At 46.5% G+C, this 24,799-nt stretch overlaps 1 protein-coding gene across 1 annotated transcript in view; it reads left to right on the forward strand.

Annotated features, from left to right (window-relative positions):
• Positions 1-22,408: 22,408 nt before the first annotated feature.
• Positions 22,409-24,799, forward strand: part of ARL5A (ARF like GTPase 5A) — a 231,107-nt gene continuing 228,716 nt past the window's right edge. Inside the window, exon 1 of the mRNA XM_086957191.1 lies at positions 22,409-22,703. Within this exon, the coding sequence (XP_086813317.1) occupies positions 22,658-22,703 (46 nt within the window). The 5' untranslated portion in view covers positions 22,409-22,657. The remainder of the gene's footprint in view (positions 22,704-24,799) is intronic.

Genomic DNA, 24,799 nt, shown 5'->3' on the forward strand with positions numbered 1-24,799 from the left:
AGTCCTCATGGCTTCTCTATACTCTGATTTATCATGGGAAGTCCAATTTTTCCTCCACACGCGCGCGGCTTTTTTACAGATCATTCTTAGGTTTCGAAGTTGAGGGGTGTACCAAGGGGTTTTAAAGGTCCTGCTCTTTTTCTCCACTATTTTTTTGGGCAGAACGAAGTCGAGGGACTCGTTGAGCCACTTTGAGAGGTTTAGATCTGCCTCCACGGGATCAGGGTTAGATAGGGGGATCGTCTGCTCCAGTCTGTTAATCCAGCTTTCTAAAGGAAGTTTAGACCAGACTCTCTCTAAGGTGCGTGGCACCTGTAATTGTAGGAGGTCCAAATTTGTTTGCCACTCAAATGAGACCAAAAAATGGTCGGACCAAGGAAGGGGGAGGGAGGACCTTGAGACTAGATGTGAGGCGTTTATAAATATAGGATCAAGGAGATGACCTTTTATGTGTGTGGCGTCTAGATTTATTAGCTCCAGCTCCATAATTTTCAGCTCGTGCTTAAGATCCATAGCCCCCTTATCGGAAGGGTCATCGAAATGAAAATTTAAATCTCCTAATAAGATGAAATTAGGTGCAGCGGTGGCTAAGGCAATAGTATTCTCTAGTAGTGAGTCTATAAATTGACCTGGGCTGCCTGGTGGACGGTATACCAGTAGGCCAGATAAGGATTTATTTGGTGAGATTTGTAACTGGAAATGAGTGCTTTCACAGTCTTTAACACCACCCTCTGTTATTCTACAACCAGTTCTGTCTCGATGTATTATTGCTAGCCCGTCCCCTTTACCAAGGAGTCTATGTTGACATTGCATGTTAAAGCCGTCTGGCAGTGCCATAACGATATCAGCTCCAGAGTTTGGTGACAGCCATGTCTCTGTTAAGAACAATAGGTCCAGTTCCAGATCTTGGATCAGTAGATTTATTTCAACAGCGCGTTTTGGGAGGGACCTACAGTTTAGGAGTGCCATAGTGAGCGTAGCCGGTTTTGTGATGGCGTTGTTCTTCTCTATAGTGGACCCCAGCCCATTGTAGCCTTTCGGCCAGGGATATTCTGGGTTGAATATCAGATGTTCTCGGGGGTTAGGCCTAGGTTTAAGATGCAGTAGATTCTCCTGAGTGTAAGTCTTACAAGGGGCTGATGAGTCGACCAGCGTTTCTGGCCCATGGCCCAGTCTGGCACGGACGGGCGCAGACGGGCTTGCCTCTGGCGCGCCTCCGGCGAGCCACCGGCGCGCCAACTGCGCCCACCCGCTGCGCGGACGGAAAGAGGACTTCATTATATAGTGTGTAGGCCCCTAATCGGCCGGACACTAGAGCGCTGTCCCCGTCCTCCCCCAAGATGGCGCCCGCAGTCTGCGCCGAGAGGGATCGAGGCCGGTGTTCAGTGGAAGCCCCAAATCGGCTCCCCAATGCCCCTACAATCCCTGGAAGAAGCACCACAGGTAGAAAGGTGTGGCAAAGGGGGGGAACAATTAAACTGTGAAAGTGCAAAGTGTGATCGTAATTAAAAGAATGCTCGTGCTGTCAGGATAAACAATTCTATTTTTAAATCAATTTCGTTTTTAAAATCAATGCGGTTGTGTTAGCAAAAGATAACCCTAAGCTCCCGGCTGTGCCTCAGGAGTTCTTGTTCTAGTGATGGGCAGGCAAACAGATGCTCTTTTTATCGTGATCCGGCCCCCAATCGGCCGGACACTAGAGCGCTGTCCCCGTCCTCCCCCAAGACGGCGCCCGCAGTCTGCGCCGAGAGGGATCGAGGCCGGTGTTCAGTGGAAGCCCCAAATCGGCTCCCCAAGGCCCCTACAATCCCTGGAAGAAGCACCACAGGTAGAAAGGTGTGGCAAAGGGGGGGAACAATTAAAATGTGAAAGTGCAAAGTGTGATCATAATTAAAAGAATGCTCGTCTGTCAGGATAAACAATTCTATTTTTAAATCAATTTCGTTTTTAAAATCAATGCGGTTGTGTTCGCAAAAGATAACCCTAAGCTCCCGGCTGTGCCTCAGGAGTTCTTGTTCTAGTGAGGGGCAGGCAAACAGATGCTCTTTTTATCGTGATCCGGCCCCAATCGGCCGGACACTAGAGCGCTGTCCCCGTCCTCCCCCAAGATGGCGCCCACAGTCTGCGCCAAGAGGGATCGAGGCCGGTGTTCAGTGGAAGCCCCAAGCACCACAGGTAGAAAGGTGTGGCAAAAGGGGGGAACAATTAAAATGTGAAAGTGCAAAGTGGGATCGTAATTAAAAGAATGCTTGTGCTGTCAGGATAAACAATTCTATTTTTAAATCAATTTCGTTTTTAAAATCAATGCGGTTGTGTTTGCAAAAGATAACCCTAAGCTCCCGGCTGTGCCTCAGGAGTTCTTGTTCGGTGTGGCCTCAAGTCAACAAACAGTGCCTTAATGAGTCAGTCGAAGTGTGTATGTGCTGTTTAGATGCCAATTGGGGGATGTTAATGTTTGTATAATTGAAAAACTGACAAATAAAGTTAAAAAAAATAAAAAAATTCCATCTTCAGTGATACACCCTTGATGAATCTATTCTATGTTGTTAAGTGATACTATACTTGCAGGTAACTATATATGTAATAGATATAATGATCTACATGACATGTTTGTATATATAACTCTTACATTCAGAAAATAAATATTTGTTTGTGACAAACTAGATAATTCACTTACTAATGAAACTTAGAGCTTGTATAATATGATGTATGATATATAAGATGTATCAGTTTGATAACTTCTATTCTTGACCAATTGGAAAATGTCTCTTTGTTATTTTATACAATGTATGTCTATTGGAATAATGATGAATAGGTGAGGATATTAACTGTGAATCTCTTACGCCTATTCTCCTTATCTCCTTTTTCTCCTATATGGGTCCTTTAATCTCTTCTCTTTCACACGCAGGTAACTATTAGATGAGCATCAATTAATTTTATACTGACAAGCCCTTCTAGCGCTGGATGGGAGAATATTGCCATTTAGAGTAATTGCTTACATATGTATTTAATTTATTTGCCGATATGTGGATTTAAATAGAGGATGGGAAAATTGTATATTGTTAACATATAGGTATATATAACTTTACAGACAGGATCTACTATTGAGCCAATTGAAATTAAAAATACTTTTCATGAAACTTGGGGCCGCACGCTCGGAGGACTGGGCGTTGGGGAGAGGCACCCGCCAGGGATGCCCCCTCTCGCCACTCCTGTTCGCCCTGGCAATTGAGCCATTGGCGGTGGAAGTCCGTACCACGATGGCCCAATGGGGAATCAAGGTGGGGAGTAATGTCCATATCGTGTCCTTGTATGCGGACGATGCTCTATTTTATTTAACATCTCCGCAGGAAGCGCTACCGGTTTTGCTTCAGATACTGGACCGTTTTGGCGCGGCATAGGGCCTGCGTATCAATGCAGGGAAGTCCCTGGTCTTCCCCCTAGCGGGATGTGATGTGGACGCGCGCGGGGACTTGCCACGCCTGGGGCTGCGATGGGAACTGGAGGCCTTCCGCTATCTGGGGATACAGGTGGCGTCGTCGGACGAACAATTGCTGGCCCGCAATGCGGACAGGGTGGTGCAGTCCCTACAACAGTCGGTGGCATTCTGGAACACGTTGCCTCTCTCCCTGATGGGACGACTGGCAGTGGCGAAAATGGTGATGCTGCCGCGAGTGCTATATGTGTTGCAGAATTCACTGTGCCCACTTCCCCCGCGGATGTTCCGCACTCTCAATACACTCCTTACGTCCTTACTCTGGGCGGGCAGGCGTAGTAGGGTTGCTTTACACATGATTGTCTGGAGCTGGGAGGAGGGGGGGTTGGAGGCGCCGAGATTCGACCTCTATTACTATGCGGCTCAGCTGTTGCCAGCGGCCAGGTGGTTCGCGGATGCGGACACCTGGGAACTACGGCTCCTCGCGGGGAGCGCGGATGAAAGAACAGTACAGATGGCCCTGATGCGAGGCAGGGGAGCGGACGCGACACTGCCGTATATAGTGTGCCACACCGCAGCCATTTGGCAATGTGTGGTGGAAAAAATCCTACGGAGGGCCCCCTTCCACAGGGAATTGCCGATATGGATTATGGCCCCAGTGGTGGACATGGAGGTACACATGCCATTCCATGACTGGAGAGCGGGTGGGTGTGAGCTGCTGGCGGATCTCTACCCGGACGACACGTTTCTATCTATCGAACGGGCGACGGAGACGTTCGGTCTCGGTGAGGGCCAATTTCTACAGTACAGGGGCCTCCATGCGCTGGCTCGAGACACTTGGCCGCAGTTCCCGGATGCGCCCTCTGTGTCCCATACCCTCAATGTCATCCTTTCCTGTGGTAGGGGCAGGAAGCTGATAACCCTATTGTACTCGGCCATGCGGCTGGACTCCACCCCGCCGGTGCCCCCGGTGTGGGCGGCTTGGGAGGCTGACCTGGGAACTGTGCTGGACCCGGCACAGCGCAAGCGCATCGGTACCCTCACCCGGAAGGTGTCGTGCAATGCACGGTTCAAACTGACACACTTTAACTTTTTACACGAACTTATGTGACTCCGGTTACCTTGAAGCGTATTGCCCCGGACAAGCGCGATGACTGCCCTAGGTGTGGCGCGTCAGGTGCATCATTCCTTCATCTGGCGTGGGAGTGTCCGCTGGTTCACACCTTCTGGCAATCAGTAGTGGCACACATTCATAAGGTTACTGACCTCCGGATGGAGCTGACCCCCCTTCACTGCTTGTTAGCCTTAGTCCCCAAGCCCAGGAAGTGTAATTTGTCCTACAAGATGTTGCAACTGCTTTTAGTACTGGCAAGGAGGAGGGTGGCCATCACATGGATGGGACAGAGGGCCCCAGAGATGTCACAGTGGCTTAGAGATGTGGGGGAATGGACCCTGGCGGAGGAAACCTTTATGCAAACAGTGCATAGGGATGAGAAGCTGCAGGACGACCTGCTTGCGTGGAGAATGATGCGAGAGGTGGGAGAGGCAGCCGAGGACTCGGATGGAACAAGTGCGGAGTTGTTCACCCCCGGGGACACAGGGTCTGAAGATGAGGGTGGTGGGGAGGGTGAGGATGGGCAGTGAGTCAGGGGAGTGTCTGACCTCACACGCACATGTAGGATACACCTGAGAGGAATTGTGTCTTGGTATCTGCAAGTTTCATGCCTAATATACGTAATGATCGCTGCTTTTTCTGCCGATAGGAGTGCCATAATGAGGTGAACGACCTGTGTACACATGTTTTAGTCACGAATGCCAAAGTTTTGGGGGGAGGGCTCCATTGGGGAGTTGGGGGGTAATCTGTATAAAAGAAAAAATAAAAGCGGATTAGAATATCCTGCCGCACAGTTACATGGCTAGGTCCAAGACCTGGCTTCCTTGTTACCACCTATCGCCGCCCGGCCTTCGGGTTGTGGGCTGAAGGGCCGTGTACACAGCAGTATGTTATTGGCTATAATGTCGTTGATTTTTTGTAACTGTCGGCGCAACTGTTATATACTATCATTGTCTGCGACAAAAATAAAGTTTTTTAAAAAAAATAAATACTTTTCATCAAAATATAACTGTTCAAGATGGCGCTGCCTTTTGAACAATTAGTCCTTTTTCTCCTTTTAGGCTGACAGGCTCGACCGAACGATTAGGTCCATTTATAATAATATTTGGAAGTGGATTATATCTGAATAATAATACATTCATAAATTCATTATAGTTTTTAATATTTAGATGACGATCGTGAGCAAATATATAAATAACGAAAGGTTGTGTAAATGGTGAGTGCAATAGATGATATATCCTTTCATAATAAAAGATACAAATAATCTTATTCGTATAATAAGAAAATGAGTGGAATTATAATTAAGGTCGCGAATCACCGTTGTTTATATGGGGACATCGATAATTACGCAAGTCCGTTCTTTACATCTAAGATCAATAGGGTATAAAATGCCCCACCTAAGATGGCGCTGACACTAGATGCCGAAACTAAAATGTGCTCCGAAGACATTTGGATACTCTCTTTACGGGTAAGGTTTATTTATTTTATTATTTATTTGCTGGTTTGTATAGCGCTTGAATCGACTCCTAGTGGAGTATCTTTGCGCTTTTGGAGCCGGTCGAAACAGAGGTCAAGCGCTGAGATGCCCCAGGGTAAGTCGTGCGCTATATAAGTTTCATTCAGGTGTGATAAAATAGAGACAAGATCTAATTTCTGAACAGTACAGTTTTCAGGTGTCTCCTGAATGTGAGATGTTCTTTACACTGTCTCAGAGACAGAGGGATTTTGTTCCATAGAGTGGGTCCTGTGATTGACAGTGCTTTGCTCCCATGTCTGGCTTTTTTGACACGGGGGACCACTAAAAGAAGATTGTTGCTGGACCTGAGCGATCGGGTTAGGATATAGGGAACAAATTTGTTTTCAAGGTGGGCGGGCCCTTGTCCATTTAGACATTTATGAATCAAACAACATATTTTAAATTTAGTTCTCTGCCGGATTGAGAGCCAGTGCAATTGCTCAAGGAGGGGCTAGATGCAGTTAGAATAGAGAGGACTTAAGATTCAACTTAGATACAACTAATGTGCTGATACGATCAGAGATATAGGAAGTACATTGTGCAGCTACATTGTGGTCTCTCCTCAGGTGTCAACATACGAGTTTGAGTAAATAAGAGAACAGCCTATTATCTATCAAAGGAGATATTATCTTGCATATTTGAGGTAGTATTTGTAAAATATAATTTGGGATAGCGATTTTGTTTATAATCGATATAATGTCACCCCAATCACTTATTGTGTAATATTAATTTAGCGTGCTGATGTGATCAGTTATATAGGGATCTCATTGCGCAAACGATACTGTGGTCCTTAAGATCTCAACTTAAGAGTTTGAGTAAAATAAGAGAACTGCTATTCATTTACCTAAGCAGATATCATCTTGCTTATTTGAGGTATTATTCGCAAAATATTAATTGAGACAGTAATTCTATTCGAAACTGACATAATGCCATCGTAATTATTTGTTGTCGCGTTATGAACTTTAGACTTACGATAGAACGGTCGGATCTAAGGCTGATGCGAAGTTACCCATAGATTATTAATATTTAGGTAAATCCTGATCTCGATGTTATTCTATTTTTATCATTTTTATATATATTCTCTTGATATATTGGTTAACACGAACCAGTGTATGGTAGGTCCTGTTAGTTTTTGGAAGTGAATTAAAGTGTCTAGAATTTTTTCATGTAACCGATATTGTGATGACAATATTTCAGCCGGTCACATTTAATGAGAATATTAGGAATTAATCATTTTAAAAAGATAAAGCGATATGGACATTATCGTTTATTATTAGAGACAGCATCGCTAAGGGATTTTTTACAATTAAATATCAAATTGCCAAAGGAATGAGCAGATAATCAACTAAGAATCGTCCCTTTGATTTTAAGCTTCTGAGATTCATATTTCGTTAGGAACGGAACACATAAGATTATGTAAAAACTATATATTGTAATCCCTGGTGCTATTTATTAGAAAAAACGGAAGCTAGTTATGATCAGTATAAGATATGTAACTTTAAAACTCCTTCTGTTTAGGCAGCCGCTATTGGTTCAATCGGAATAAATTCCTCTTAAGATATCATCTCAGAAATAAGGTATTTTGGTAAGTTATATTCGGTCCTTCTTTTAAAATAGTATAGGTATAGATTAGATGGCACTTCTTTACTGACGTAGGATTTATACACTGAATGTTCCTATCTGTATCACTTTTTTGGCACTTTTTGACACAGAAGGTGTTGATTCTAACTTATTCATATATAATTCTCTTGTTATTTCTTTTATATTCAATTCTTTAAAACTATTCCTCAGAATTAAAAATGTATTGTTTAGAACTGGGAATATATTCTCTAGGAGCACCGTTTCTGCTTAATAATAGTATCCTTTCTTTGTATTTCTCTTTGCTATGGAGGTTCCTCTAAATTGACCCTCCTTACCAAATGAATCTGCTGATATGTATATTAAACTAGGTCATATTTCATTTGTCTCTAGCCCTGACGAAGTCATTGGCTGAAAAGTCAGACGAAACACGTGTTGGCAAGATCAGTTGGCTATCTGTATATTGAAGAAGCCCTTGATGATTTGTACCCAGTGATTGGACTGAAACTGAAAATTTTAATTGGAATAAATAAAGAAGATACGGATAATCACATCAACTTGAGAAGGCTATAATTGATTTGGACACTTGTAATTACTAGAGTTGCTCAGGTTGGGGAATTGTGTTGGTATTTTAAGGTAGATAATTATCTGCCTATTGTTACAACCTACGGTAGGGGTTGTACCTCCACCTTAGAGCATATGCTAGTCATATATATAAAGATAGGATATTTCTTTATACTATTTGTGCATTGTTCCCTACTGCCAATCTTTTGTTTTGCTCTGCTGGGAGTCATTTGCACCCACCCCCATACTGTTGGCCACTGCTGGGAGTCCTCTTCACCCACCCCCAAACTGTTTGCCACTGCTGGGAGTCCTCTGCACCCACCCCCATACTGTTGGCCACTGCTGGGAGTCATATCCACCCACCCCTCATATGTCTGGGCACTGCTGGTAGTCATATCCACCCACCTCCATACCGTTGGCCTCTGCTGGTAGTCATATCCACCCACCTCCATACCGTTGGCCACTGCTGGTAGTCATATCCACCCACCCCTCATATGTCTGGGCACTGCTGGTAGTCATATCCACCCACCCCTCATATGTCTGGGCACTGCTGGGAGTCATATCCACCCACCTCTCATATGTCTGGCCTCTGCTGGGAGTCATATCCACCCACCCCCATACTGTTGGCCACTGCTGGGAGTCCTCTGCACCCACCCCCATACTGTTGGCCACTGCTGGGAGTCATATCCACCCACCCCTCATAAGTCTGGGCACTGCTGGGAATCATATCCACCCACCCCTCATATGTCTGGGCACTGCTGGGAGTCATATCCACCCACCCCTCATATGTCTGGCCTCTGCTGGGAGTCATATCCACCCACCCCCAAACTGTTGGCCACTGCTGGGAGTCCTCTGCACCCACCCCCATACTGTTGGCCACTGCTGGGAGTCATATCCATGCACCCCTCATATGTCTGGCCTCTGCTGGGAGTCCTTTGCACCCACTCCCATCCTGTTGGCCACTGCTGGGAGTCATATCCACCCACCCCCATACTGTTGGCCTCTGCTGGGAGTCATATCCATTAACCCCCATACTGTTGGCCACTGCTGGGAATCATATCCACCCACCCCCATACTGTTGGCCTCTGCTGGGAGTCCTCTGCACCCACCCCCATACTGTTGGCCACTGCTGGGAGTCCTCTGCACCCACCCCCATACTGTTGGCCATATGGGGTTGATGGCATGTGTGTGCTTCGTATCACTATTGTGATGGCGCCGTACATGAGCACGTGAGACTCACCGTACCCCAACATTCCTGGCATGTGTGCGCATCGTATCACTATTGCAATGGTGCCATAGTCGAGCGCATGAAACGCACCGTACCCCAACATTCATGGCGTGTGTGCACATCGTATTACTATTGCAATGGTGCCATACGCGAGCGCGTGAAACGCACCGTACCCCAACATCCATGGCGTGTGTGTGCCCCTCGTATTACTATTGCAATGGTGCTATACGCGAGCGTGTAAGACGCACCGTACAAGTTCACTTCCATTGTTGCGGTACGTTGTTCTCGCCGTATGCGCCGTCATCGGTTTCTGTGCAACAGGTCGTAGGCGTACAGGACTGGGATGACACGGACGATGGGGTTCATGGCGTGTATGTCGCATACCGGGGTTGCGATTCGGGTTGGACTCTGCTTTTACGGACGTTTTTGGATCCCGTAGAAAAAGGGTCGTACGGAGTGTCGCAGAGACGAATCGTACTTGCTGGGCCCGAAACTGCTGCTTGATTACGTACGGACGTAGCGTAATGCGTGTTCTGGATACAATTCGCACATAATTTTTTGTTGTACGGTGTTTAGTACGATTCGTACGGAGACCTGCTTTGGATACGAATCGTACTTCATCGTACGTACGGGAAAGTTTACAGGTACGATTTGTATGGGAAATATGCTCTGTACGGCTATTTGTAAGGGATTTTACCGAATCGGAATCCGCCCCTTAGTGTGACACTTTCTCACAAGTGAAGACCAGGGAAACATATAAATATCAGAAATTACACTCATTTGAGCAACAAGAAACTCTAAGAACTTAAAACGGCTGCAAAGCACCAGAAATAGAAGGGCCCTAATCTAGTGACCTTGTAACATGATCGTACTGTGAAACAAATGTGTAACCAATATTTTAAACAGAGATCCTGCTTTAGTCACCCTGCTCTGGCAGGCAATCAATCAAGTTAATGCATGATCAGTTGACACAGAGTCTGTAGGCTCTCTGTCCCACGTGGCACTGGTCTGCCAAACAGATTGAGAGAGGCCCCAGCGGAGATTTCAGATGCTGTCATAAATTTACTCAGAGTCACTGTTAGCTGACTCTCTGAGCCTTGCCCAGCCTGCTGCAGCACCAGAAGCCTGAGGCTGCTGAGGAGAGAAGTGAGCTGAGGCTCAGTCAGGCTGTAATAATATTTTCAAGAACTTTACTGCTAGTTAAATAATTACAATGACATTTACAGACTCCACTCACTGACTGTGAGCTAAGCGGTCCCATCCTGAGCGCTGCCCAGTCCCCCTGCTGCAGCACTGCGCAGCCTGAGCAGTCTGCCTCTGGTCAGTGAAATAATTAAATGTATTAGGATAAATTACCCAAGACTAGTGACAGACTCTGGAACAGAGAGCGAGGCATGGTACAGGCCAGCGTCATGAGAGGCAGTGGCACCAAACTCTCTCCTGGGGGCAGCAGCCACCGTTTGGTCCTGTCCGAACCCATGACGGCATCATCATGAGAGGCCGAAGGGGCACCAAACTCTCTCCGGCTGGAATGGTCTGGACCGTAGCAGGCACAGTGCTGTGCCTGTCATGTTGTGCATGCAAATGCACAACATGCCTGTTTCACATTGGTGCTGAATACAGCACCGCCGCCACACTTTTAAATACACAGGATGAAAACGCCATGGTGGCAGTTGCATCCTGATAGGCACAGCGGGACCGCCGCACCTCTTCCGGGCGGTCCCGTTGACCGTTACGGTCCGCCCGCCATCGTAATAGACCCCATGGTTTCGTAACTGCTGCCCGCTCATTAGTCTTGTGTATGATGCCACATTTCAGAAAATGATCTTTTAGAATTTTTGAGGTAAATTGTACTCCATTGTCACTCAAAACACACACAGGCAATCCTTCTAAAATAAATATCTTGTCCAAAAACTTTAAAACACCATATGTGTCCACTCTTTCCACTATTCTAACAATAGGCTACTTAGTAAACAAATCAATTGCAACAATGCCATATTCTTTCGATTCTCCAACAGGTCCAAAAATATCAATCTCTTTTACTTCCCAATGAAGACTCAGAATCAAACCCTCACTCATTGGAGGTCTCAAAACCTTTAAAGATTTATCTGCAGAAGAACAAATAGGGCAATCTCTAACAAACTTCTCAACTTCCTTGTCAACTCCCGGACACCAAAAGATACCTTTAACCACTTGTGGTAAATATTTTAGTAATTTACCTTGATCGGAATTCCTATAATATCAATAAGGTCAAGTATGAAGAGCAGAGTCCGTGGTGGTTGGAATTCAGGGTCTTTATTCAGTAACTCGAGTTAAGGGAGAGCTTCGTCACCTAAGGAGGATCGGAAGAATCTCTAACTTTCATCAAAGAGGACATGGTATTTATACACAGAAAAGAGGAAGGAGCTTCCCTTGAGCAAAACACGGATAGCTGCGTTTGTAACAATACAGAAGTCAGTAAAACTCGGATAGCCGTGTCGTATTTTTACAGAAATCATAGCAACGTTACTGTGTCAAAATCATACAGAAGTCATGATAGGAAGAAGCGTGACTGTGTCTTTAATCATGAGGAAGTCACGGCAGAATTAGAGCATTGAGAAATAACCCTAGGCTGGTTTCTTATATAAGAAAGAGAGAGAGAGAGGAAAAAAAGGAGAAATGGTCGTTGACAGGATGTCTGGTGTCATGTCTTTCAGCAAACGGGGGCTCTTCTTCTCGGAATTGGTTGTCGTGGTTTAGCAAAACGGGGCCTATTTCTCGGAATCGTCCCGACTATAGGGAAATGGTTACAAATGGGGGGTCTCGTTCTCGGAATCGGCTTAACCATAGGAATGTACAGTTTGAGTGAGGAAGCTGTTTCTCTGCATCGCCCTAGCCATAAGAATGTACCTTTGAATTTTAGAGGAAGGAGAGTGCATGTGCAACTTTTGTGTGCGCGTGATCGGGTTTGCTCGTGTTCTCGTTTGCTTGTTTTCCGACATGATGGGCTCGGGGACGTGACTGAGAGGGTGTATGATGGGACATAAACTACGAAAAATAATCTTTTTCCACACACTAACTTTGTTCTAACCACTACAAAATGTCCTTCATGTCATAACTGTAACACTTTCTTTCGCAATATTTTCGGTGGTATTATTCTATCACCCCTCAGTAACAAATCTTTATCCTATGATAACTCCATGCAAACATCCCCAAAAACGTTTAGATCCTTATTCATATTGTGTTTCTTTGGCCACCCTTTACACGTACATTTTGAAACAGCTTGTAAAATGTCATCCTTAGACTGCTCTTCTATACATTCAGTTTTGGTAATTACAGGTATGCCAGAATCTTGAATCAAAGCAATACTGAAATTGCCCCACCGATCGTCTTCACATTTCTCAAGGGGTGTGGGTAGCCTAGATAAACATTCAGCCACTACATTGTCCTTCCCCTGTACATAAATTATCTTGTAAATGTTTTCCTTCATTCTCATGGATATTCTTGCTAATCTTGCTGAAGCTCCAACACTACCCTCACTAGTCAAAATCCTCACCAGCGGTCGATGATCAGTTCAGATAATAACAGGCTCACCCCAAACAAAAGCCCTAAAATGTTCCACAGGCCAATGCCTCTCTTTCTATAATTGGATATTTTGCCTCTGCAGGAGATAAAGCTCTTGATGTAAACAAAATATTTATTTCATAACCATTACTCATCTTATGTGAAAGAACCGCGTGCAGTCCTTTATCACTTGCATCAGTGGTCAAACAACATTCTTGGTTTGGGTCAAAGCAACTTAGAGCATTCACATTATTCAAATCAGCTTTGATCCTTGAAAATTCTTTATCACATTCATCCGTCCATTCAAATTTTGCGTTCTTTTTCATTAGTGAGCGTATGTTGTACACCTTGCTGGCAAAGTTAGGTATATACTTTGCACAATATTCTGTCATTCCCAAAAAGGATCTAACTTCATCCTTAGTGCTCGGAGCAGGTGCTCCCACGGTGGCATTTACAAGTGAAGGTTTTGGGTTTACCCCACCTTTACTTATAGTATGCCCTAAGTATGATACCTCTCTCTCTGCAAATTTACATTTGGTAAGTTCCACACTTAACCCAGCATTTTGTAATATTTCTAACACCTTATTCAGGAAAACACCATGTTCTTCCCTACTAGTGGCAGCAACAAGGATATCATCCTGAAAAAAACTCTCGCCTTTTACTTCTCCAAAAAGCCTGTGCATCAGTTGCTAAAAAACAGCAGCGACTGAAGCAAGGCCAAATGGCATACGGCTAAATTGATAACACCCAAAAGGCATGATAAAAGCAGTGAGTTTCCTTGATTCTGGTGACAAAATTACCTGGTGGTAAGCTGTTGATAAGTCTATCTTTGAAAACCAACTTGCCCCCCTGAGTGAAGAAACCATTTCATTAATCTTAGGTAGGGGAAATTTCTCAACAACGATGTTAATATTCAAATGGCATAATTCAATACACAAACTGATTTTTTTTTCCATTACTTTTGCGTGCGACGACTGGAGAAATCCATTCGGAGCTTTCCACCTCCTCAATCACACCCATAAATAATAAGGCTTGCAACTCCTTCTTGACTTCATCCCTTATCCTTATAGGGATCGGCCTTACTTTAAGAACTTTAGGTTCAGTCTGTTCCTTTAGTACTATTCTGTGTTCAAATCCTTTGAGTGCCCCTAAACTCTTCCCAAAGACTCCTGGAATTTTTTTTCCAATGAGTTAACTAATTTACTTGTTTCATCCATTATAAGTACTTTTTCTTCAGTATTTGGATCCAAGATGATGTGCAAATTATTTTGGTCTAACCAACCAAGTACAGATGGACCATATTTCGCTACATACACTTTACCTCTCGCTGACCTCCCTTTGCACAAAAGGTGAGCCATCTGAAACCTAGCATATTGATTTTTTCTCCAGTGAAACTTACTGGGTTCACATCAGTAGGACACAATTCTTCTGCAATTTTTCCCACAAATTTCTCTCTCCATACAGCCTCATTTACAATAGTGTATGGGGATCCAGAATCTGCATACACATTAATAGTGACACCACCAAAACACACTTCACATATGGGTTTACCTTTTACAGACTCATCCGTGACATTTATAACATAGTTTCCTTGTAAACTTTTCACACAATTATCATCATTTCCCACATCTTCATTGGTGCCCTCTTCACCTTTCCATACCTATTTTACATTTCTCCTTTTATGGCACATTTTACTAAAATGGCCCATCAACCCACATATACTACATCCCTTTTTTAAGGCTTGACAATATTTGCTGAACGCTAAATGTTCCTTTCTATCACAGCTATAGAACCTTCTTTCTTCTGGTTTCCTTTCCTTTTCCATGTACTTTTGAGGTTGGTTCACCCAACGCCCCATGGTGTGTTGATTTTGACTTCTATTTGAGTTCTGTAGCTTGAAAACACCATTTGAATCTTTTTCAGATTCTTTCACAACTGTAGCACACCTTCCAGACAATTCTGACTTCTTCATTATGGACAAAACATCCTCTAACGGCGCATCTCCCTTGACCCATAACCGATCTTGAAATGAAGAATTATTATTGTGCATAACTATCTGGTCACGGATGAGATTGTCATGAAGAATTCCAAATTTACTAATGCCAGTCTTTTGAGATCATCTAACCACTCATCCATGAGTTCTTCTTTATTTTGTTTCCTTTGAAAAAATGTATGTCGTACTACTCCAGTACACACCTTCGGAGCAAAATACTTGTCAAGGTATTTTATTGCCACCTCAAACACATTCACTTCACCTTCATTGATCTTGGGCATACGTGAATACATTTTTAACCCAATAGGACAACAAAGAATGAAGTAGCAATCTTTTGTTTTCTTCGGGTTTCATCTTGCCTGCCTCATCAACTGCATCTATGTAATTAACAAAATATTCTTTCCATTCTACCCATTTTATAGTGGATTGTGATCCTGTTACACAAAAAGCATGTGTTGGACTTATTGTGAAATTTAGTAGTGCCATAACTTGCTCCTCACTATGTAGTGTTTGGTCTCCTTGTTCCACATATGGTTTGCAACCAGACTCCAAATGTGTCTTTTCTTGGTCGAAAATGACTTACAATTGATAATACAGCTGTCTCAATTAACGAGTAGTAAAGCTGTTCCAATTAACGAGTAGTAAAGATGTGCCCAAAATGTAAAACAAAAAAAAATGCTCTCAAATTAATGTTTTCCCGACTCTCTCACCTGTTCTCCTCGATACCGCTGCCAATTGCTTACTATTAAACACTTCAGTCACTTTTCTTTTGTCGCAGGAGTAGCGCTTTGGAGCTCTGATACATTCCTACCAGCTTCCAATACTCCTGATCTGGCTCTAAGATGTCCGCCTCGCAAGGTCACATTGTGTGACCTTACGCGATGACGCATAGGGTGTATTGCGCATGCCCCAGCACCCTGTAGTATTCCAGTTGGGAGTCCGCGCACGACCATCGAACACTGCCGCCACTTGAAAAACATGGGCGAAGGCAGTTTCCCAACGATCTTCAACACCAAGTAAGATAGAGTCCGTTCCTCAGATAGTCCGGTAGAATATAATTTTTTCCTCGAGTACAGTTCCATACTCCATATTGAGTTTCCGCCATGGATATTCCCAGAAATTCATGAGATTCTTCAATATCAAGAAGAAAAAAAGAAAAAAAAATCCTTTCTGTGCAAATCGAGGTGATGGTGAGTATTCCGTAATCGTTGCCACAGGTAATGATGCAATTGAAGCATGCGTAGTTAGAAGATTTATTAGATAAACCTTAAGAACAGGTGAGTGCCAGGCAACACAGCTTCTTCTTCAGGACACCAGTGCAACTGACGCCTGAATTAGAATCTAATCAAGAACATGGAGAGATTCCATGTCTCGCTCAACCAGCATGAATTAAAGGAACATAACATGCAAAGAACAACAATGTATAATAAAGTAAACATACAACAATTGGCCACCCTAGTTGGAAATCGCACCTTCCCGATATGCATTACAACTACTGACAGACTTTATTGGTCGTTCGAACAAGTACTATGTGCATCATTAAATCACCTCCTGTAACGACGGTCACGATAGCGCCTCTTTGTAAAGCTTTTCGGTAGCGTGAAAGTTAAAGATCGAAGAGGCTCTCTTGGAACCTGAACATCTAATCATCTAATTTTGTTATGGTAATGCTTTAAGCAGTGACGTCTACAACCCATATTTACTTCACAACAATCTTAGTTCAACTAAAACCATTTTTAAAAATATTGTTATACGCCTGCTTCGGTAATTATCAGCATATACTTTATTTTCCATATGCAGCATATGCAGTAGACCTTTGTATATCTACCATTCCTACGTGACTCCTAGAGTATATCCATTTGTATCCCATCCCTATGTATATAGAGATAACTCTAATCACTAGTATATGCAGTAGACCTTTGTACTCTCTACCATTCCTATGTGACTCTTAGAGTATATCCATTTGTATCCCTTCCCTGTTTATATAGAGATAACTCTAATCACTAGTATATGCAGTATGTAGTGCGGTTAGCACTCTAGCAGATGCACGTACGCATCCACACATCCGCAGGCCAGGCGTGGCCTGCGGGGTCCAATAAAAGCAGGACGCGCGCTCGGGCACGTCACTTCCGACTAAGACGAGTGTGTGGTTTACTGGCTGATGCTCCGCGCAAACACCCCTGCGCACGTGGCCATAGCTGGTCACTTAGGCCTACACACACCCGCACAACATTGGCGACGAGGGTGGGATACTAACCCTCGTTCCTCTCATCACGTGGTACTACCGCCATGGTGGACGAGAATGCAGCGGCACCGATCATCAACATCCCGTTTCAACATGCTGCTGCTGGGGTGTTGCCGCCCTTCAGCGAAGCGAGTGACCCATCCACGGCGTCACCCCGGTGGAAGGTGTGGCTGGAGAGACTCGAAAATTATTTCGTCGTCACAAGAGAAACGGACGACGCGGTGAAACGATCTCTGCTCCTTCATTATGCCGGGGACGAGGTCTTCCGACTCTTCAAGCACCTGCCCAACTCGGCGGGGGTGACCACGTATGCTGCTGCAGTCACCGCTCTGAACAATCACTTTGACCCCCAACTGAATGTGGACTTTGAGGTCTTCAAGCTAGGGTAAGCCCGCCAACGTGAGGGTGAATCCATGGATCAATTCCACACTCGGGTCCGAGAACTGGCTAGTTCCACGGACGAAGACCAGCCCAAGGCCATCCGGCGCCAACTAATACAAGGGTGTCGGGACAAAACACTGAGGGGCCACATCCTGAGAAAGCCTGGGATCTCACTAGAGGACATCCTCGTCCTGGCCAGAGCTCATGAACTTTCAGACGCCAGAGCCACGGCCATGGAGCAAGCGCTGCACAAAATTCCCGCCAAACCGGAAACGACCAAGAGTGAGCGGGCTGATGCCGTACGTTCACGGACACGTGGCTCAGGGAAAAAGGGAGTCCGGCGAGATGCACCACAAAGCCGGTGTGGATACTGTGGACACGAACCCCATGCGGCCAGAGACTGTCCCGCCCAAGGTCAAACTTGTGGGAGCTGCGGGATTCCCAACCACTTTGCAGCGGTTTGCCGCAGGAGGAACAAACCCCCGAACTCCCAGAAGTCATGGACGGCCACCAAGGCGGTTCGCCAACTATCCATAGCAGACTCATCTCCGGGAAGGACGGACAGATTTCTGCCGACATCACATGTTGAATCAGACTCGGAGGATGAGGAGGAGGCGTATGTAGTCTCGTTCGCCAGGGAATTAAAGATCAGACGGCGGCCACAACCGACATGCGTGATCCAAGTAGGAGAGAGTGAGGTGAAGGCCGTTATTGACACGGGGGCCACCGTCAACGTCATGGGCCTACAAGAATTCAACAGACTGCGCCCTCGCTCGGAAGTCTTGAACTCTAAGACCAAGATATTTGCATACGGCGCAGACACCCCCCTTCCTCTGAAAGGAAAGATCGTCATACCCATACGGGCGGACAAAGTTGAAGTAACCGCAACAATCCACATCATTGATCGAGAGGCCAACACGTTGATAAGCAGCCACACGGCGGAGGACCTGAAGTTGATCGCCTTCGCCAACCACATCCGGAACCATCAGGTAGAGGAACTCCTGGAGCGTTTTCCCGAGCTGTTCAAAGGTCTCGGATGCATCAAATGTGCACCGATAAAGCTGCACATCGACAAAACCGTCACCCCCACCGCCCTCCGCCATCGGAGGATCCCATTTCACCTGCGGCCATTGGTGGAGAAGGAACTAGCGAAGCTCGAAAGCCTGGGGGTCATTGAAAAAGTAACGAGGCCCACCCCGTGGGTGTCGCCCATGGTCATCGTCGAGAAACCCAAGCAGCCGGGCGAGGTCCGGCTATGCATCGACATGAGACTGCCGAACACTGCGATTAAGCGGGAGAGGCACTTGACTCCAACGATGGATGACATCATAGCAGACGTGAATGGCTCGAGGTGGTTTTCCAAGATCGACCTCAATGCGGGCTACCACCAACTGCCCCTCGCCGAAGAGTGCCGTTTCATAACCACCTTCAGCACCCACCTTAGCCACCGGAGGTACAAGCGCCTCAACTTCGGAATATCCTCGGCCGCAGAGGTATTTCAGAATACCATCAGGGAGCTGCTATCTGGACTGCCGGGGGTCCTCAACGTGAGCGACGATATCCTCATCCATTCCGTCACGGCCTCCGAACACTACAAGCACCTGCGTGATGTGCTAAAGAGACTAAGTGCTCATGGAGCAACACTCCACAAGGAGAAGTGCCAGTTTTTTCAGCCCTCGATTGAGCTTTTCGGTTACGCGTTCAACCAGGAAGGAGTCCAGATTGACCCGCGGAAATCGAAGTCAATCAAAGATGCCCCAGCACCACAGTCGCCCACGGAAGTGAGGAGTTTTCTCGGAATGGCCACATATTGTGGCCGCTTCATCCCAGGCCTGGCTACACGCAGCGAGCCTCTCCGAGCATTGACGAAGGCAGACGCCGCCTGGGCTTGGGGCCCCAAAGAACAGGACGCTTTCCGAAGCATAAAAGATGCACTTCTAGAGAACGCGACCCTCTCATACTTCGATCCAACCAAGCGGACCGAGGTAATCGTGGACGCCAGCCCCGTAGGGCTTGGGGCGGTTCTAACACAAGAACACGAACCAGGGAAATGGACGGCCTTAGCCTTTGCGAGCAAAGCACTAACTCCCACTGAGACAAGATATGCTCAAATAGAACGCGAAGCCTTAGCCATTAAATGGGCCTGTGGATATTTTCACCTTTACCTGCACGGACAGTCGTTTGTTATGGTCACAGACCATCAACCCTTGGTGCCGCTCTTCAAGGGCACTGCCCCCCATCCACCGCCACGCATCGACAGGTGGGTGATCCAGCTCCAAACATATGATATGGAAGTAATCTACAGACCGGGAGCCAAAAACCCCGCCGACTACCTGTCACGGCACCCACTACCCCGAGAACCGGCAATAGTCGATGAGGAGTGTGAAGGATATGTCCACTGGGTGGCTCTCACATCCTGCCCCCAGTGTATGACTCTAGAGGAAATCAAGGAGGCGGCGGCGGATGACCACCCCTACATGCGGTCACTACAAGCGGTGCAAGAAGGGTCCTGGACGGACTACCTCCGGCCCCCTACTAATTGGACAGCAGCGGACAAATCAACCCTCACGAAGTATTGGCAAATCCGCCATGAACTCAGCGCCACGGAGGAGGGCATACTATTGAGAGGAGCGCGCATAGTAATACCAAGGCGCCTCCGACACCGGGCCACCCAGCTTGCCCATGGAGGCCACCAAGGGGTCACCAAGATGAAGGCGCGCATGCGCGAGAAGGTGTGGTTCCCCGCACTGGAAAGCACCGTGGATGAGTATGTCAAGAACTGCATGTCTTGCCAATTAACCAGCGACCCGGAACGACCAGTCCCCATCATTACGGAGGAAGCATGCACGGCCCCGTGGGCCAAGGTTAGTGTGGACTTTGGAAGCTTCCCCGGGGAGGGACATACCCTGGTGGTCATAGACTCATACTCCAAATACCCCATTGTGGAGAAGATACCATCCACGGCGTTCGTCCACGTGGGGCCAGCATTAGAGAAGATATTTTCCCTATTCGGTCTGCCAGGTGAACTTAAAAGCGATAACGGGCCACCCTTCCAGGGAGCGGAGTTTGCCGCATTCATGAAGACTCGAGGCATTACCCATCGGCGCATCACTCCCCAGTGGTCACAAGCTAACGGGGAGGTGGAGAGGTTCATGCGAACACTTAATAAAATGTTTAGGATCGCGGTGGTCGAAGAGGCCGACCCTGAACAGAGATTGCATGAATTTCTGAGAGAATACCGCGGAACGCCCCACTGCACTACCCTGAGAAGCCCGTGGTCTTTAATGTTTCAAGGCCAACGTAGAGACCTTCTCCCCATGCTGCCGAGGTCAATGCCGGAAGATAAGGAGATGAAGGAGATACAGGAGCGTGCGCAAAGACGCCGGCGCACGAACAACATGCGAATGAGCCACCGCCGCAAGGCCACCCCAAGACAGCTGCACCGAGGAGACCGAGTTGTTATCAAGAATCGACGCCTGGGGGGCAAATTCCGGACATTCTATGAACCAGGGCCGTGGACAGTCACCAACACGAAGGGCACAATGGTGACCGCCAGCAAAGAAGGAAAAGAAGTGTCAAGGAACTCGTCCTGGTTTAAGATGGTCACTCCTGCCGGTAGTGCAAGTGCCGAAGCCCAGGGGGAAACCACCGAAACACCCGGAGCAGCAACCCCAGAAGCGGTGAGCAATTCTCCAGCGGACGTCGGGGGCCCAGCACCAGAGTCTGAAACACCAACCTGCTCCACCCCTGTCCGGAATCAAGCTCGCACTGGAGATCGAGGATCGGGCCGTACACCACGTTATAGTCTGAGGCCCAACCCTCGCCCCAATCAAAACCTCAACGACTATGTCTGTCAACTAAGTCCCTGAATCCAGCAGCCGTGGAGCACGCAAGTACCAAACTCTTATCGTGAACTTTTATGAACAGTTTTGTTGAACATTTTGCGAACTTGTTTAGAGTTGGATAGAGATGTAGTGCGGTTAGCACTCTAGCAGACGCACGTACGCATCCACGCATCCGCAGGCCAGGCGTGGCCTGCGGGGTCCAATAAAAGGAGGACGCGCGCTCGGGCACGTCACTTCCGACTAAGACGAGTGTGTGGTTTACTGGCTGATGCTCCGCGCTACCACCCCTGCGCACGTGGCCATAGCTGGTCACTTAGGCCTACACACACCCGCACAACACAGTAGACCTTTGTATATCTACCATTCCTACGTGACTCTTAAGAGTATATCCAGTCATATCCCTTCCCTATGTATATAGAGATAACTCTAATCACTAGTATATGCAGTACCCCTTTGTATATCTACCATTCCTACGTGACTCTTAGAGTATATTCAGTCTTATCCCTTCCCTATGTATATAGAGATAACTCTAATCACTAGTATATGCAGTAGACCGCTGTGCTCTCTACCATTCTTATGTGACTCTTAGAGTATATCCATTTGTATCCCTTCCCTATGTATATAGAGATAACTCTAATCACTAGTATATGCAGTAGACCTTTGTACTATCATTCCTATGAGACTCTTAGAGTATATCCATTTGTATCTCCTCCTTGTGTGACTTTACATCTTGTACATAAGCAATTTTTTCTGTTTGTATCCTTTATGTAAAGCATATAATCCTAAGTCCTTATGTTTTTCAACTGGTTCTTATGTAAAGCGCTCTGACACCTTCGGGTAAAGTTCGCGCTATATAAAATCGCATAAATAAAAACAAAAATACTGCCGTTACTCATGAAATGTCTTTTTTCTATGTCTATCCTTAGGTGGCTTGCGCTTCCGGGTTCATGTTTTGTGGTTGCGTCACGGAGACGTCAGATTTGTGGGCCGTCGCGCCGGGTTTGGTAGTTTGCTACAGCTGGTGAGGGATGGGGCAGCGGGGGATGTGAGCAGGGCCCAGGGCTGAAGGGAGCCATGTCTGCGCTGCGGCCACGGACCAGCTGAGCGCGTCGCTCAGTGTCAGGCCGCCCAGCGCATGCCGAGGAAGTGACCGCAGCCACAGAGGCAGAAACCAGGCAGCGGATACGTGCAACGGAGCAGCGCACTCCTCCAGCATGGGCATCCTGTTCACCAAGATATGGAGGCTCTTCAACCACCAGGGTGAGCTTGCTCAGTGTCTGCAGCCACTGTCCTAGGTTGCAGCCAGCTTCATCTGCAGAGGGTGCGAGAGAGAGGTAGAATGGGAGTCAGCTGTAAGTGCCACTGGATAGACTGAAGGGCTTGGCCCGTGGTCCTACTGTCCCTGCTTCCGGGGTGCTGATCCTACGTGTTGTCACCTATAGTGCGTTGTATCCATCTTTGTCGCTTACGAGGACAGTGTGTGTCGCTGTGTGGTATAGGAAGATAATTTTGGCACATGCAAGAACAATTCATCTTTTACAGTGGTTTTAAAATGTATATATGTGTACCACTTAATAAGATGCTCAAATCTGCAAATTCCCCTTGCATGCATAACTCGTTTTGAATATAAGCTTTTCGCACAGTGCGCTTTTACTGGTTGCAAAATTGACCTTTATTCATATAAATCACCAATTTGCTTTGCAGACCGTACTTCGCAGGTGTACTACGACCAGCGATTGTGATTCTGAGCAAAAAAGTGTGTGTTTGTAGGCGCACTGACAAGTCTTTGGATATTGTATCCATTCTTTTTGCACATACTATGTTCGGAGATATAAAAAAATGAATACAATACTATTGTCCCTACAAAAGAAACACAAATAACTCCATAAAGTCGTCCTAGTTCGGACAATCTCTTGAACCTTACGTGAGTCTGCAAAATGGTGAAACAGATGATTGACAGTCTTGCTGAGAATTTTATTATCTTCATATTTCTTTCTTCTAATCGCCGTTAACAGGAGTGTTCTTTTGGATTGAGCATGTACATCCTTAAGTTGTTTGTAGTTCTTTTTCCCCTGTGCCTAATTTGGGTTCATTTTGTTTGTTCTTTCTAGCCATTTTGTTTATCTTAAATTCCTCTTGGAGTAGTTTAGGCAGACATGAGTTTACGTTCACTCACACATAAAGAGCTTCAATCTCCCAAGTTTGGCATAGTTATATGATTAAAAAAAATCCTCCATGTTCCTATGGGTTGTGTGTAGAAATGACCACATATGAGAGTCACGGATGGAGGGTTGCCAAGCACGTTTATTTATTCAGATAGCTTGCGAAGATAAGGACTCAAGCCGCAGCTGGCTCACATCAACAGCCCCGTCAAGTATCTCAGCGGCGCTCGCCCCGGGAACGCTCTCTACAGTGACATTCCAAGTGATGGCACCGCAGCGCGTTCCAAGGTGGCGCAGAGGGCAGGGGTGACCCATGCGGTGGCAGTCCTGGCAGAATGGAAGATACCACACATCCCCCTACCCTACAAACCTTAAGAACATGTAATACCAGAAACAGAACACCAACATGGTGAGAAACTACATAGTCGCATATTGATCCAGATGTTTGGGGCGACTGACCACCCTCTGGCTACTTCTGCGTGAGGCATGAGGTTCTCCTCTACACACCCTCGCGGGTAGGCCCCCCCCCCCCCTCCGGGTCGGCTCCTCACCTGTGACCTCTTCATCAATGACCTCAGGAGGGAGGTGGTATTTTACCTCCCCTCCTGGGTCTTTATCGCATTTTTGAAAAGTTTTACAATCTTTGTTGGTTTAGTGAATTCAGACCAATGCGCCCTGCCTGTAGATGCTCTGATTTTTACTGTGTCCCTACCTTGAACCCAACCTCTTTCACTGAGTGTAGCCTGTCAAACCTGTCTTTCCTCTCTATCATGGCTTTGTGCTGCTTGTCCAGCCCTTGTGCTTCTCTAGTGTGCCTTGTCCACCCCTTCTGCCACCCCATCCAACCTGGTGATAGCTTCGTGTTGGGCTTCCTAGCTCTGAGTAGTTCGAAGGGAGTGATCCCCGTCGTTTGGTGAGGGGTCAGGCGATACGCTTCTAGATGTTTTCTCATCTCCTCTTTCCAGTTCAACCCATTGGTTCTTGCCAGTTGGATGCTTTCTTTGAGCGTTTTATTGAATCTTTCTACCATTCCGTTGGCCTCGGGGTGGTACAGTGCGCAACGTTTGTGCACAATCCCATTGTTCTCAAGGAATTCCCCCATCTCTTTCGAGCATAGCTGTACCCCATTGTTCGTCAGGAGACTACTAGGCAGACCTTCCCAGTGAAACAGTTCTTGTAGGAACTCAATGACCA

This window comes from Lissotriton vulgaris, chromosome 2_1, assembly GCF_964263255.1.
Source record: "Lissotriton vulgaris chromosome 2_1, aLisVul1.2, whole genome shotgun sequence".
Lineage (NCBI taxonomy): Eukaryota > Metazoa > Chordata > Amphibia > Caudata > Salamandridae > Lissotriton > Lissotriton vulgaris.